The following is a 17,268-nucleotide window of genomic DNA, read 5'->3' as shown; positions in this document are numbered from 1 at the left end:
TGTTCATAAGATTGATCCATGGTATCCTCGTTTTTTCTCGAGTATTCAGGACTTTGTGTATTATGATATTAGTAGTTTCCGTCTTTTTTGTCACGCACTAAACTTAAATTTCTCTCGAATAGTACTTTAGAATATAAATTACCTGCTATAACGTGACAAAATTTATGCTTCCCCTTTAAACCTCGTTGTTTGAATGAAAATATTCCTTATTTTAGGCACACCACCTCATGACAACAACACAATACAACAGTAAGTTTTGTCAATTTGATATTTTACAATACTCCCAATATAAAATAGTTTACGTTCTTATATTATAATAGCATTTGATTTTTAAAATCGTTTTCTACTTATTCATATTAAATTACACAGCTTAACAGATAACAGCAATGAAGGTGGAAATATGGAGACAGGTTTCGACAACGTTTTACCAATAATTGATGAAACTCCAACGTATGAAGAAGACCAGAACTTATATGGAAACTTACAGACGAAGGATGCTTTTTGGAAGTCTTTAAACATCAAAACACTACGGGATACAGTACGACAGCTTAAACGTGATCCTGTACCTTTGTTTAAAGAATTTTACGTAAGTTCGCCTGTAAACCAGGAAGTGGAAACTAATCATACCTGAAATGTATTATTAGTCAATAAGTACCACAACAAGTGTTTTTCGTTTAATTGTAGTATCTTAATTTTATTCGAACATGTACGTCTATATCAATGAATAAAGGATATCGGCCACTTTCTATATGACTTTGCTTATTGTTCAATGCTTATTTTGAAGCAGTTAAGATAATAGTTATGCATTTTTTATTATTAAAGGCGCTATACACCGTATGATGAAATAGCGAAAAATAAGAGAAAATTGTCGAAAACTAACATAAACTTGGTATCGATGTGTACAATGAATTGAAACTAACTAAATGAAGTACCACATAGTTTACAATTTATTTATTTATCGCAGTTTTTCGTATTTTTTACATTAGAAAAAGATAACTAGGTATGTATACCTAGTACAATACATTCTTATGCGTGATTGGCTAGTCGATGTTATCATTTGATACTACCAAGTATAGTTTAAATATTCCAAATGATTAGAGTAAACCTTCGTAGCATCGTGGATACAACACTGAACTGCAGTTTTGGCGACGCCGGTTCGTTTTTAACCATTATGATATCAAAGAGTAAAACATTTTATTAAATAATTGTCCTGAGATTCGTTACAGAAAAAACAACTATTTTGGTGCCAATCTGGTGTATAGTCCATAGCTACATTTATTCATGCCTATACTAACTTTCTCAACCAAAGTAGAACCTTTAGTTTTAATTAATTAAATAACACTGTTGCAAATTTCATAAAGCTGTTAATGGAGATATTTTTTAAGACCTAAGGTCATTAATTATAAAGGTAACATTCCATAAATGTACACATAGGTTCACGAAGTAAAACACAAATCTGCATTAATTAAATTGTTAATCTCAATAATGTTTCTAAAAAGTAAAGACAAAGAGGATAATTGTTTGTTTCAATGTTATATTAAAATATACTACCCAGTGAGCACCAAATACTTACATTAAATTGTAAATTTTCAAAAAGTGCGCCCAATTTTATGCAAACGTGCCGTCATTCGAAAAAAACGTAATTGAAATTGTAGCCTAGCCCCGTGTGGGCTGAAGTTTTATTTGAGCTCGGGCTTAAATTTCAAACATTGAAAAATATCTTATTGATATTTTCACTGTTTGAAACAATGAAATATCAAATTATTTCAACGATAATTTTCTGTTAAACATCGAAAAGCATATAATAAATATCACTTCTTTAGATGAACCATTTACTGTCAGCAGTGTTTTGGATTTAAAATATCGTTTTGCCTCCTTTAGATAAGTAAAAAATGAATTCATATCGATATAGCATAAAGTGAAGATAAAGATGTTGATGTAAAAATCAAAAGTTATTCCAAATTTGAAATAATTGATAATTGATAATATTGGATTATAGGCAGGAAGCTTATATATGTCGAATGTGGGCGAGGTTCATATACTCTTGTTTTTCAGACTTTGCAAGTGGGCCTTAAATACGACACAAAAGCAGCACTGAAGCCAAATAATGTTGCAAAAAATAGATACAGGAGTGTTTACCCATGTATGTAGCAAGTTGTTAACCTTTTGATGCCAATTTTTAATGTATTTTAAGTCCGCTTACATATGTTTTCTCTTCAGTTTATTTGACTGCTTATTGATATGTTTTCAAATACGCGTTGTAAACATTTATATGTTTGCGATAGTTAATTTATCAGTCATTTCAGACGATGCAAGTCGAGTGGTCCTTCCTTTCTTAAGAGGGGATCCAGACTCTGATTTCATTAACGCAAGTTACATTGATGTAAGTGTCTTTTTCTCTCTCAATATTTGCTCAATATCTAAGTAGCGTATTAAGTGCAATTGTTCATGTTCGCTGTTCAGACCAAACGAAATTAGCAATCAAATAATTTAATGACAAAATTAAAAAACGTCAAATGTTTAGGCATTATATTATGTTCCATATGTATGGACACGATATTCGTCTGCGGTCGAGAAATAAGCGTCAAATCATGATTATAATTATTAAATTATAGTAGTATTAATTTTATGACACGTTTCTTGTCCATTTATCGTGTATCTTCATGGAAATCCTACAGTTAGATGATTAAACATGAAATGAGGGTACAAGTTATTGTTCAATGACATCATTAATTTTTAATAAACTGATTGCATTTTTCATAGGGATACTGTAAACCAAGGAAATATATAGCTGCCCAAGGTAAATAGCCGTATTTGTTGATGAAATATTTATTGAGTTTGTTTCTTACTTAATATCAATGTATCAAAGGTACATATACTATTTTGTTTACACTCTTAAAATTAAACTGTTTAATTTTTCAGGACCTCTCGAAAATACAATAAGCGATACTTGGAGAATGATTCATTCGGAAGATATCAAAATTATTGTCATGGTTACAAATATTATGGAAGTCGGAAAGGTATGTTGAAAAAAGTAACTTTTGAATGCCCTGATCTGTCATTAATATCCTTCATTTGAAGTCGAGTAAGAATCTTACCGGTTTTTTTTTCGTGCAAAAATTGGAAGTAATAGTGTTGTTATGTCTTTCGAAGCATTATACTTTATAGTTTGGCCTTAACTCTAAAACAGACGAGATTCTTGTTCATTTCTTCTGACATATGACATTCAATATATACATTGCATATCATATTATATCTAACGTAAATATTGTTTTATTTAAAACTGTAAAAGCCATAGTAGTATCCAGAAAGTAGTCAGAAAGATTCTGTACAAAAGACGTGTGCCATTAAAACTATATTTTTAACATTCACCCTGTAGGTATACAATGTCGTGATAACAATGGTAGTAACTAATACCTAACAAATCAGTTTGATAAATGAAGAATTGAAGATGCAATATGACTATGCATTAAGTGGTAGATGCAATATGACTATGCATTAAGTTGTAGATGCAATATGACTATGCATTAAGTTGAATATGTAATATGACTGCATTTAGTGTCAAATATTTAATTGCAGAAAAAGTGTTTCAAATATTGGCCGGATGATCGTGCTATATACGGAAAGTGTCATGTCAAACTTGACCAAGTTGAAGAGTACGCTGACTTTGTTGTTAGACATTTCACATACAACATGGTAAGGAGAAGTTTCTTCACATGATCAAATTTTAACATCCGTTTGCAATGTATTTCTTGTATATACCGGGGAGACCCAATATACAACCATCATACTACAGTAAAACCTATATATTATTTTATTTTGTATTGAGTCTTTAGTATTTGTCACTGAAGTAAAGGTATTTTTGACATATTAAACAAATCTTATGTAGGAAGAAACACGATATGAACGGCAATTGATTCAGTTTCATTACACATCATGGCCCGACAAAAATGTGCCAGGGACGGCTTTATCTTTAGTGCAGTTCTGGAGAAAAGTTAGACAAAGCAAGTTTGTGGAATACACGCCATGGATGGTGCATTGCAGGTTGCTATCGATCTCTTCTATCTATTACTGATTGATACATGCATTTCTTGTCGAACAGTACCAAACAAAATAAAAATCTGTTTTCTGTTCTGAGATTGCTTATTCTGTTGTCTAATTAATTTTTCTTACTTGCACTGTACAAGTCAATTAAGGTTTTGGATGAAGGCTTACTTTCATAATTCAATAGACTAAAATATCAAACTCCTGTTTTTCTTATTCAAGTTGTATCAGGTATACAATCTCAGACCTTATTGTTATTAACATCCCTTTCAATCATGGTACAATACATCATCTGAAAGCCGTTGGTATAACTTCAGCGCCGGTGTAGGAAGGACTGGGTCCTTCATTGCCTTAGACGTCCTCTATGAACAAGGAAAGGTTGATGGGAAACTGAATGTTCCAGAAACTGTGAATGTTTTAAGGGAGCAACGGATAAGCATGGTACAGACAAAGGTTAGAAACATCGTTCAATTCGATCTTAATATTATAAGTTGCCATTTTCTCTAAAACTGGAGTTAAGCCAATGTCTTAATTCATATTCTAGGAGCAGTATCTGTATCTGCATGAAGTTATTACGGAGCTGCTAGACCCCATTGGACAGATTATCAATCCTGAAAAGAGTTTGAGGTTACAGTCAACTGTGGCAGAAGACAAAACATTGAACAAGGAGTTTAAAGTATGCACATTTTGTTTTTGATATTAATATTCGTGTTAATCTGCTAGATATATGTTTAAGGAGCTACATAACAATATGTTATTTTTTTTTGTTCTACGGGACATTATTTTTATGTGAGTTATTATCTTTTCCTTAATATACGCACACATATTACACATTACACATTTTTGCTCTTATAGGCAATTACAGAATCGATCGCGAGTGTCAAAACAGAGGAAAGCGACTTTGATTTTAACAGAATGCCGGACGGTCTATTACCGGAAAACATGTGCAAATCAATTGATATGAATGTCATACCAGGTATGTTCAGATAATAAATTTATTAAGAAATATTAATATAAAAATATATAAATTATTCGTAAACTTTGACAAGTCTGGTTTAATATAGCCGTTAATTTGAATCCGTAAAACCTTACGATTTGTTTGCCGTCATTGCTTAAAAATAGTAAATGTTTTATTAATTCATTCTGAAATGTTATCTAAAAATAATGTATAATAAGTCATTTTCGAGTTAAAAAATGACACCAATACAAGAATCAGACATCATGGGGTGACCTGAAGTATTTCTACGAGCGTCTTTCACGATGACTGAGCGTGAGGATTTTTCTGTTTAGCCATAAGAGCTAGGAATAACTTAATTGTAGACATTTCTTGGTAAAAAGAACTTGCGAGAAAACTCAGAAAAAGAACCTTTGTAATTAATAATAGTTCTTTATCGTATTATGTTTCAGATGACATCTACAGACCACTGCTTTCTTCTGGAAATGATTTCATAAATGCTGTGTATATTCCGGTTTGAAAACATTGAGCATATCATATAGAAATATTTGAAAGTTTAAATGCATTTCCTCTTACGAGCCAATAAACAATACACTTATAAATCACATTCAAATTGTATGTAGCTCAATTATTGTGACAGCAATTGTTATGCATGTGTGATTCAAATCGCTGCACAGTCAATGTAAGCGTTTTTTTATATATATAAATTTCAGACCTACCGAGAAAATGAAAAGTATATCGTTACGCAGTTTCCGTTGCAAAATACTGTCAAGGACTTTGTTCGGCTTTTGTGGGACCACAACATTAGGGATGTTGTTTTACTTGACGAAGAAAACAACGAGGTATGTATACATATCTTGTAGAAGAAGAGAGATACAAAATGACAATAATCAATTTAACAACAAAGAGGGTCAACAATCAAATGTCTACAAACAAGTTGTGACAGTAAGAAACTACCTTTTCCTTTTCAGCGTCATTGCTATTGGCCCCACAACAAGAATCCTCTTTGTTTGGGACCATTTGTCATCAGTCTTTTATCCGTGGATGAGGCAACGAACTGTACCACTCGGATAATAGATATAACGCTTGCAGAGAAGGTAATATGTTATTAATTAAAAAAAGACAACTGAAGTACATAGGCCCTTGTTTCTCGTAATTTATATACATGTTGACACTTTCTATTGCGTAGCGTCAAAGCAAACAAACGGTGGTACATCAGTTCACAGGGTGGCCTGGATATTTGAATCTCTGTGAACGAGAAACATTGGCCGACTTCCTCCAGACGATCAGCAGTATTGCAGGACCTGCTGTCGTTCAATGCCAGTAGGTGATTTCATTAACGACCTTGGTCATGATCTAGGTTTCGATATTGTATGATTTTGCCCCAAAAATATACATGTACATTTGACAAGTTGCTAAAAGTAATAAGTCGCATTTTTTCTTGTAAACTTTAACTTGAAAATTTATTGCGAGATATAAGACGTTTTTCGTCCATAAAAACCGTATTAATTGCTTGTTATTTTCAGCGATGGGTACTCGCGCAGTGGTCTGTTTGCAGCACTTTTGTGCACTGTTGACCGAATCAAAACCGACAATGAAGTTGCAATAGCGGACACGGTCAGGCTCGTGAAACACAGGCGCAAGGCAGCCGTAACAGACATGGTAATTTGGAATTTATGTAATAGATAGATAGATGATAATGATGATGATGATGATGATGATGATGATGATGATGATGATGATGATGATGAAAAATCGTGATTTTCTTTACAGGAGCAGTACACATTTTGTCATGAAATAGTCTCAGAATATCTAAGGAGCAGAGAAAGACTTACAGAAGAAAGAGAAGATCAAGAATACGTAAACATGACACTTCCAAAGCTCCTATAAAATCAGGCAATACCTGATTTCAAAAAATGATATGAATGCGCATATATATGGGACAAAGTGACTCAATGGAATCAAGCAGTTGCATAATCATGGTCGTTTTTTTAGAATCACACACCTAGTGAGAGAGGACAAACTTAAAATCGACAACTCATATGACCACCAGGAGACGAAATAAGTGTTATTTAGGAGTCATCCACGGTTATTTTAACATTTGGTTTCAAATCTTGTGCAAAATCAAGTACCACATGTTACAAATAGTGCGTGATTCAGGAATCGTATTGATCGCAAAAAAATTACATTTATACTCGAGGTGCGGTCCAGCTTTTAAAGGAAGCATTTTCTGAAAACTGGAGCAAATAACATTTGTCTAGATATTCGAGATTTATGTTATAAATAACATGCAGCCTTAAAAATAATACATTATTAGAAAATAAATTAACATTTTTCCTGAAATCACTAAAATTTTATGTTTTTATTTAAAACTTGTAGCTAGTATTAACTTTTGCAGTTATATAGATCTGTTTTGTACTTAAATTCTTAGTTATAAGCGTCCGGGTATTTATCTTATTCGCTTCAAATATGTGTTATGGAAATATTGTATTCCATATACCGCAAACAATTCAAAGAAAATTGGTAATAACACATGCTGATTGTACAACCTCTCTCTTGATGTACATATTTAAGCACGACTTGTAAATATTTAAAAGAAACTATTCACTCGATGTATATGGCATACATGCATATGTATGCATTCATAAATCAATATATCCATCCAACCTTCCATCCTCGCACGCATGCACACGCACATACACATATACGCACGCACGCACGCACGCACGCACGCACACACGCACACACACACACACACACACACACACGAACGCTTTTAATTAAGTAAATTATATTGTATACAACCAGTATACATGTCAAGTCGGGTTAAATTTTACAATTTCGAATGTCTGTGTGTAAACTGAGGCTATATTCACATATATTGATTATAAGAAACAGCGCAATAAACACATTTTCAAGAGCGTATATGCATGTTCTGTTCTGTTTGTAAATACTAGTTGATGAATATGAGAGAATTAGATATACCTGTGTACTACAAACCATGTCCATGTATGTTTTCATTAGTTGAGTTGTTTAATACAGGAAACCAATCGGCTTTGAAAAATCTTAGTATGTTTTATTTTTCTTTTGAATTTTGAAGAAACAACAATATTATGTCTAATGCAATCAGATGTTTTATTCTTGCTTGAACTTCTAACTCTGTGTCAATCCATAGGACTTTTTGTGTGTGATAAAGTAACTCTATGTTAGTGTATGTTATCCATCTTCTTAGCAAAGCGCATGAAACTACTAGTTTAATGTATAGAAATCTAATTTAGTATAAGAAAATTACATATGTATATAATGATATGAAACGAAAAAACAAGCTAAATGCATAAATAATTATTAGTACATATGGTGAAAATTTGGATGACAACTATCTTATTTGTAGTATTGTTTGCTACATTGTGTAAATATTATAATTTGTAAATTTTTATATCATTTGCTATATGTTAAACTTCCTCTATAATGCATATTACAGTTATTGTTATTTTAAATAATGTTTAGTATCTTGTACAGTGTGTTATCGATTAAGGTAAAATAAAACATTATGTATGTTTAAATTGAAAATGACGCCATTTGAAATTGCTTTTTTCATAATTCATATGATATCAGATAGTATGAAGAATTATCTTACTTTGAATATTTTGTTTGTTATTTCGATATATAAAATGTATGAATGTTTTTATTTTGTCGCCAATATGAAAAATTTGGTGGCCTTCTGCAGTCAATAATACAAAACTGGTTTATTCTTTGGTTTGTCAAAGTTAGGCAAAATGTGTATTGATTTGTCAAAATTGATCCAATGATTACTGTTGAATATTCAAATTACTTTGTTGTGCAAACTATTCACAAAATAAAATCAGGATAACCTATCGAGTTTTATACAATTGGCTGCTGGTTTATAAAAGTTCTGTTTTGTTCTGTTTTGTTTTGTCACTGAAATTGCATTATTTGAGTAAAATGACAAATATATTACTACACTATCAACTATGATATATATTTCTTTAAAATTGCAAACATACTTGTTTTTACTGCCAAAAAAGTTCGAATCCGTTAAATCGGTGGAATTGCTACCAACACATGTATCCATTAAGCGTGTGTGGTTTAGCAACACCGCTTTTTCCTAGTGTTTGTGCCTAGTAATGTCATTTAAGTAATTTTCACAATCAGCAAAATACCTGTATTCAGAAGTTAGATTTAAAAAGACGTCTATTCAAGTGACAGCTGCCTTCTGAACAATCGCTCGGTGCCCTTTTGTGCTTCGATATGCCCAAAATGCCCTCTATGTTCTCTCGGACAGCGTGTGTCGTTCCGTTTTGGAAACAGGGCGGACGACATTGAGACACAGTCTGTCGCTTTTTAAAGTCCAAATTATTGTCTTCATTGCATTCAATAAACCTTTTGCCTTTTCCTTTGTACCAAACATACCATTTAGAGGGTCTATAAAGCCAATCTTATAAACCACACCCATATCTTAGACCATTTAGTGTTTTAATGAATCCCAAACAGGTCCTATCCAAGCGAATTCAGCGACCAGTAAATCCCATTGAATCAACAATCAAGTTGATCGAGAGTCAATTGTACCACTGAATAGGTAGCTCTTCAACACCAAACCATTACGAAATTAAGCAATGTGCTGTTCTTTAATGTCTTTTCAATACAATACCAACTAGACTACAGACTGACATCTGTCAAGCCTATTCAGAGCCAAATAAATCTATGTGAAGCTCTAACTTAGCCTCTTTAATACCAAGTATTCTAGATATTTGGTGACTATAAAGCGTATTCAGAGCCAAACGAATCCATGAGCAGCTCTATTTAAGCGTAATAATTGCCAAAAAGACCACATCAAAAAGCACAGTAAGAGCCACAAAAATACACGAGTAAGTCTAATTTGGACGACATTGTTCTAAATGGACCATCCATTCGCAACCATCAAGCCCATTCAAAGACAAACAAACCCATGTGCAACTCTCGGTTAGACTACTCAGTGCCAAATAGACCACATTGTGGCAACAACAGAGCCCATATATAGCCAAACAAACCCTTAAACCTACACAACATTGTATTGAAGGATACTTTTATATACAGAAACATCGTGGATGTTTTTGCTTTCAGTGTAAGATGGAATTATATTTAACCAGTGAAATAACATGCAATCTTACACTGAAATCGAAACATGTTTTATTACTTTATGCTTTTTTTTCGGGAATAAATTGGTATTTTAATTATTTTCTTTTCGAAATTAAACCCTTTTTGCTGCCCAACACGCACCGCTTTGATCGTTGATGAGGTAAACTGTCATTCTTACGCCGGCCTGTCGAGGAATAGTCTTCTTATATTATTATTTCTATTTTATTATATTCTCATGTTTCAGTTCAAACATTTAATAAAATGAATAATGTTTTAATACTGCAAAACAATGTAGAAAACAAATTAAATCGACCAACGCTTGATTAAATATGATTAAATTTGACCAAATTTACATCTGATGTACAATTATGTTAAACGCATGCTCTTAACTCATTATTATGCAATTGAGATTGAAAATGTCTACACTCATCTAATAAATGGACGGTATAACTGACTGCTTTGTTTTGTTTGCCGTTGATGATGTCATTAACTAGATCTTACGTAATCACCAGCAGCAACATAGCCGTTATTTTGCATAAAATAATTCTTTGCCGCGTTCTTCAATTTAAATGAAACTACGTATTTTGAGACTATGTTGCACATAACATAAGAACAATTGATGTCATTTATTTAAGTTAAATTCTTTCAGGCAATTAATATGCCACAAACCAGTACCCTATATTATTTTCACATGTTTTGGAGTGTTATGGATATGATTGAGCTAAGTACAAGAAGAGAGGTCTTTCCTCATACACGATACTAAAACACATAATTAAAACATGTTTGAACCATTCGTTGCCCTGAGTAAAGACTCATAGTGTTGCGTATGTACCGACTATTCCGTTTATTTATTTATTTATTTATTTCACTCACTCACTCACTCACTCACTCACTCACTCACTCACTCACTCACTCACTCACTCACTCACTCACTCACTCACTCACTCACTCACTCACTCACTCACTCACTCACTCACTCACTCACTCACTCACTCACTCACGCACGCACGCACGCACGCACGCACGCACGCACGCACGCACGCACGCACGCACGCACGCACGCACGCACGCACGCACTCACTCACTCACTCACTCACTCACTCACTCACTCACTCACTCACTCACTCACTCACTCACTCACTCACTCACTCACGCACGCACTTACGCACTCACTCACTCACTCACTCACTCACTCACTCACTCACTCACTCACTCACTCACTCACTCACTCACTCCCTCACTCGCGCGCGCGTTCGCTCGCTCGCTCACTCACAAGCACCGCCAACTGAGGACATGCAATATTTCACATCCAATTGAGGACACCATTTTCCAGGGTGTATTTTTAAAAAAAATCACGTCAATGTGTTAAATGCACTTAAAGCCATATGGGTAGAGTTTTAAATACGTAAACATTTTAAAACAAAACACCGCCAACCAGGGTCATTGACACACCCGAAAAATGCGTACGAAACACCTCCAACCAAGGAAATTCTACCTGCGACCTCCAAATGAGGACAATTTATTACTAGGCAAATTTGAAGAAAAAAACAAAGCGGTTGTTCGGGAAACTTTATACGTCAACCTGTTTGTTGTGTAATTTGACTGTAAACCCTAATTTAAGACAAAAAATATAAACGGACAACGAAGAACCCATGGCGTCAACGGGGGTCACACCGATCTCATTGGTTCATTTGTTTAACATTCTGCATGGCTTTATTTAACAGATTCCGTCTGTTATTCTTACATGTTTGCTTCCTTGATCCACATATATCCCTCGATATTCTTTGTTTACGACAAACAACAACTTCTGAATCCCAGAATCTGTTCAGGATGCACATTATCAAGTATGTCCATTCTAGATGGACCATTGATTTAATCCATTTCATTATTCTGTCAAAGTCGACATTGTTTCTCCGTTGTGTTTTTTTTTCACTGGGCCATGGGACTCGTTTCGTGGACGTTGAAACGCAGGCTCGCGGGCTTGGAGTCATGGTCGTTCCGGCGCTGGGTCGCGTGACGAGAGACGAGGCGTTTGAGCGCTCGGTTGCGGGGTTAGAGTCAGGGTCGTTAGAGCGCTGGGTCGTTTGATGAGAGACTTGGTCGTTAGAGCGCTAGGTCGCGGGATTGGAGTCATAGTCGTTGAAACGCTGGGTCGTGCATTGAGAGACTTGGTCGTTGGAGCGCTTGGACACTGGATTGGAGTCATGGTTGTTGAAACGCTGGGCCGTGTAATGAGAGACGTGGTCGTTAGAGCGCTAGGTCGCGGGAATGGAGTCATGGTCGTTGAAACGCTGGGTCGTGCATTGAGAGACGTGGTCGTTGGAGCGCTTGGACACTGGAATGGAGTCATGGTTGTTGAAACGCCGGGTCGTGTGATGAGAGACGTGGTCGTTAGAGCGCTAGGTCGCGGTAATGGAGTCATGGTCGTTGAAACGATGGGGCGTGCATTGAAAGACGTGGTCGTTTGAGCGCTTGGACACGGGAATAGAGTCATGGTTGTTGAAACGCTGGGTCGTGTAATGAAAGACGTGGTCGTTAGAGCGCTATGTCGCGGGATTGGAGTCATGGTCGTTGAAACGTGTAGTGAGAGACGTGGTCGTTGGAGTGCTAAGACTAGGGAATGGAGTCATGGTCGTTGAATTGCTGGGTCGTGTGAAAAGAGACGTGGTCTTTGAAGCATAAGATCGCGGGATTGGAGTCATGTACGTTTAAATGCTGGGTCGTGTGATGAGAGACGTTGTTGTTGGAGCTAGCTCGCGGGTTTGGAGTCATGGTCGATGAAACACTGGGTCGTCTGATGAGAGACGTGGTCTTTGAAGCGCTAGATTGCGGGATTAGAGTCATGGACGTTGAAACGCAGGCTCGCGGGCTTGGAGTAATGGTCGTTCCAGCGCTAGGTCGTGTGATGAGAGAAGTTGTTGTTTGAGCGCTAGGTCGCGGGATTGGAGTCATGGTCGTTGAAAAGCTGGGCCGTGTGATGAGAGATGTTGGTCGTTGGAGCGCTAGGTCGCGGGATTGGAGTCATGGTCGTTGAAACGCTAGGTCGTGTGATGAGAGACGTTGGTCGTTGGAGCGCTAGGTCGGGGGATTGGAGTCATGGTCGTTGAAATACAGGCTCGCGGGGTTGGAGTCATGGTCGTTCCAGCGCTTGGTTGTGTAAAGAAAGACTTGATCGTTGAAGAGCTGTATCACCGGTTGGGATCGTTGTCTTTGAAGCGCTTGGTCAGAAATGCTGTCAATATACTAGATAACACTGGGCAAACACTTACTCTTAGTAAATCAATTAGGTACTTGACTAGATGAGGCGTTATACGTATGCAAATCAAACAGTTCAATGGAATTTCGCTAAATTTCGCTATGGAAGGATCACTTATGTTTATTTTTATCAAGTTCTGCCCGTGATCATTAGCTGCATTATGACTTGGAACTGCCATGATGCTATAACTACATGTGTTGTGGTTAATGAACTTAGTAAGATGAGATAGAAGTGACTGCACTTCCCAGTCAATTTATATGAACATTTGAAGAAACAGAGTGATCTGTGACAAGAGATCCGTGTGCGAAGCATGCAACCGCTTGGTTCTTTAAAGCACCGGCACTTTCCTTTGTATCACCAGAACAAGGCAAGATACAAGATACAATAATCTTTATTTGTAATACACGTGCATTAACAAATGAGCTGTTTTCCGAGTGCTTAGCGGGAAAGAAATACAAGATATTAAATTTAATATCGACAATACAACGACGCAAAGGCAATCATAAAATTGATTTCTAAATATTGGGTGATTAGGAATTGATTCACACAAATAGAAACATTATCAGTAGTGTATTTTGGGTCACGACATAAAAATAGCTAGCATAAATATAGCCGTGATCCATGACAACTTTATAATATTCTTATATATGGTTGACTTCGCAAGCATTCTACGATTTTGAATCATATATTTCCTTAACTTTTTTCTTAATTTCGAAATTAAATTTTAGATAAAATAAATAGGACCATAGGATCTTCATTGGGAAAAACTTTGTCGCCAAAGACTGAAATCTACGCTCATTTTTCAAACTTGCATATTTTAAAGCATATTGATACTGTACTATGATAGCTGTATTGGTAGGGTATTTTTCGTATGCATTTTGTTTTCTTTTTCATAAGCCGAACTTCGATGTAATTCGACAATGAATATATTTTTTTCAACATATCGAGAGTCGTATTTCACCAAAAAGGGCCGTGTTTTACCCTATACAATTATTTACACTATTACCAAATAAGTTTACGGTCGGAACGCTCGAACGAAATTTAATAATGAATAAAGGAATAATTAAAATTATACATGGTCGTATTTATCACCCCGAAAGGGGTGTTTTCCCTATACAAAAATTATAGGGCCTTACTTGGGCCGCATTTCACACTAGCTAGTTTACAATCGGAACACCCTGACCATCTCCGCCATAAAACGACGGCCGAGGTGTTCCGATTGATTACTGTACAAGGTTGCGTTGCACGAAATTTGTGATCGTTGGCATATACCATATTTATCGAGTACCGCGTGCCTCGATTGATTTTTGTTTATATACGAAGTCGATACATGTGTATTTATTGCAAATATTAACCCCATTATAATAACTTAACAGGTATAAGTTTTTGGTAGGCAATCAAGCTCTGTCGCCGGTCACCTGCCTTAAAAAAGGATAGGTTGGACGGCAAATCTTTTTTTTATTATTTTTATTTCCAAAATGTACCCTTTGTGACCCAAAACCATAGGTACTGTGCTTCAAAGCATCAGAAATTCCAGCATTAGAATCTTTGACATTATCTAAAGCCTAAAATACTTCAGTGTCCTACTTATGGTGAAACCTAGCATAAATGTATAATGAAACTAGCTATGTACAATCCTCCAATGTTTATCAGTGTCGTGGCAAAGGGTTACTTTATTTAATGGAGCGATATTTTGGTAATTCATCGTCAGGGTGCATGTAATGTAAATTCATGCATATAATTATGTATGATTATTTTAATAATGCAGGTTAATAACCAGTTATCTTCATTATAATAGCAGGGTTGCAGACCCTTTGATACTAAGAAATATCAGCCTCAACTATAGGCAGAGAAATTACCCATTTTTACTTTCAAAAATCCATTGTTCGAGGGCTCTACACTTATTCGAAAAATCATGTAATGTTTGTACGAGCTTTTCTCAGTATGTTAAGGCGCGTAGGAGCTGGGTCCAAAGGAGCCGTGGCCGCGGCCCCAATATTCTAGCTAGTAACGGCAATTGGGCCGCAAATATTTGATAACGATTCTTTTAAAAATTGTATTTCAAATGAAGCTTCGCGCATATAGAATAATACCAGTCTGACACGATATTGAATATATTGAATATACAGGTCACCATGAAATTTTGAATGTTTACAGAAATAGAAAATACTAGTATAAAATGTGTGCTTACAAATGTGTCCATAACATGTGTATTACTGTTTTATCATATATAAATTTTTTCTCAGTGAATAAATGTTACCAAACGATATTAGTTTTAGATCTAACAACTATTTGAAACGTAAAAAGGTTTAGAGAAAAACATGAAAACAAAACCTGAACTCACTTGAAATCGAGTCTTTAAATGCTTACAATTGAAAAAAAAATCTCGACAGGAGGGGACAACCGGGCGTGTCACGAGCCCAACCCTTCCGCGGGCCCAATGTCATTTTGAGTCCTTTGCGCCTGATGTGTTCGTTTCCAAAGATACCCCGTTTGTTTTCTTCCTAACTGTAAACTTCATTTCTATTATTGTTCCTAGATACGATCGTAAGAAGTACACATGGATTAATTTGTTCCCTCCCACCCCCTCCCACCCGGACTCGTCAGTTAATAGTTGTGTTAATTTCCATCATGCAGAGCCATTCATGTATCTTAGTACTGGTCTATCAACGAAAATCAATGGCAATCCACCAGTGTTAAGCAATGTTGAGGCTCTTTGCTACTTCGAAATATTCATGTTTTTTTTTGTCTTGGGCGAGTAGGCTTTGGTTGGTTTGGATGGAACTTGGAAAGGGTGTTTAAATGGATTTGTGTAATGCTTTTATTATGCTGTTGTTGCTATTCATTGGAAATATGATCCTACCATACTTTTTGCATTTTTGATGCATGAAAAATGCCTAATTTAGCGACACCGACGGGTATCAATCCAGCGAATTCGTACGGTACTACAGAACAGAAATGTTGTCGGTGCGTTTATAGGTCAAGCTGGTATAATCTTTCTCACTGTTTCTTTTCTACAAAAAATATAACCTCTGCGTATTGTTACTCTTATATATGGAGGTAAAACAGACAGTCATACTAACTGCCCTTAATTTTAATGGCTATTTTAGCGTATGATAACGACTGCGTTGAAAAAACTGAACCAGCAAGTGTGTTACATGGGACTAATATTGTAATGTAATGCGAACAACGCATCATCTTGTGGAACTAAACTGAACTCCTTTGCACTTTAAGGATGTGACACCGAATTATGTTTGCATATACATCAAGGATAATGTAAGCAAAAAAAAGTAAAGTTTTCATAAGTATTTTATTGGTCCGATTGTAATACTGTAATAGTAAAGTGTCAATGAACAGAAACTTCAGATGGATGGATATAGCTGATCACTACAAGAAAGGTATTAAATACGAATATATAAATACTAAGTAATCAGCATAATGCAGACACAAGGATACAAATACTTGTCAAAAGAACCTCGGATACATAACATGCTCCGGATATGTGAAATAAGTGCATAATTATCAATAGCCGGATAGTAGATAATTTTAAGCTCCAAAGAGCAGAATTCGTACTTCTATTTATTTATTTGATAAAATATGTTGAAATTCATTTTACACAACAATCACTATTAAAGCTATTAAATTCTCAACTTGATTATCAGACTTTCCCCTGTTAGTTAAAATAACTTACAAGACATATCTTCATTTTAACATTGAACCTTGATCTTGCCAAGGTCAACAAGAGCGCCATGAAGAGAACACCAGCGCTCGTCTGTTTGTTCTCATTCGAAAAGGAGGCATAACTCAATACAATCTAAAGCCAGAGTTATGCCCCTTGCTGTACACATGCATATTGTCCCTGGCAACATTTTTACCA

The 17,268-nt window shown here is 35.5% G+C and overlaps 1 protein-coding gene across 1 annotated transcript; it reads left to right on the top strand.

The window, feature by feature from the left end:
* Positions 1-234: 234 nt before the first annotated feature.
* LOC128235135 (receptor-type tyrosine-protein phosphatase T-like) lies at positions 235-9,476 on the top strand. The gene is made up of 17 exons (XM_052949871.1): positions 235-249; positions 370-586; positions 2,056-2,143; positions 2,307-2,383; positions 2,764-2,800; positions 2,923-3,020; positions 3,580-3,696; positions 3,890-4,044; positions 4,362-4,497; positions 4,589-4,720; positions 4,900-5,020; positions 5,452-5,513; positions 5,713-5,841; positions 5,971-6,096; positions 6,189-6,322; positions 6,526-6,661; positions 6,773-9,476. Exons 2-17 carry the CDS (start codon positions 401-403, stop codon positions 6,887-6,889), a joined length of 1,851 nt encoding a protein of 616 aa, XP_052805831.1. The 5' UTR covers positions 235-249; positions 370-400; the 3' UTR covers positions 6,890-9,476.
* The last annotated feature ends 7,792 nt before the right edge of the window (positions 9,477-17,268 follow it).

This window comes from Mya arenaria, chromosome 5, assembly GCF_026914265.1.
Source record: "Mya arenaria isolate MELC-2E11 chromosome 5, ASM2691426v1".
Lineage (NCBI taxonomy): Eukaryota > Metazoa > Mollusca > Bivalvia > Myida > Myidae > Mya > Mya arenaria.
Note: the sequence above shows the minus strand (reverse complement) of the source record. Positions and strands in the feature narration are given on the sequence as shown.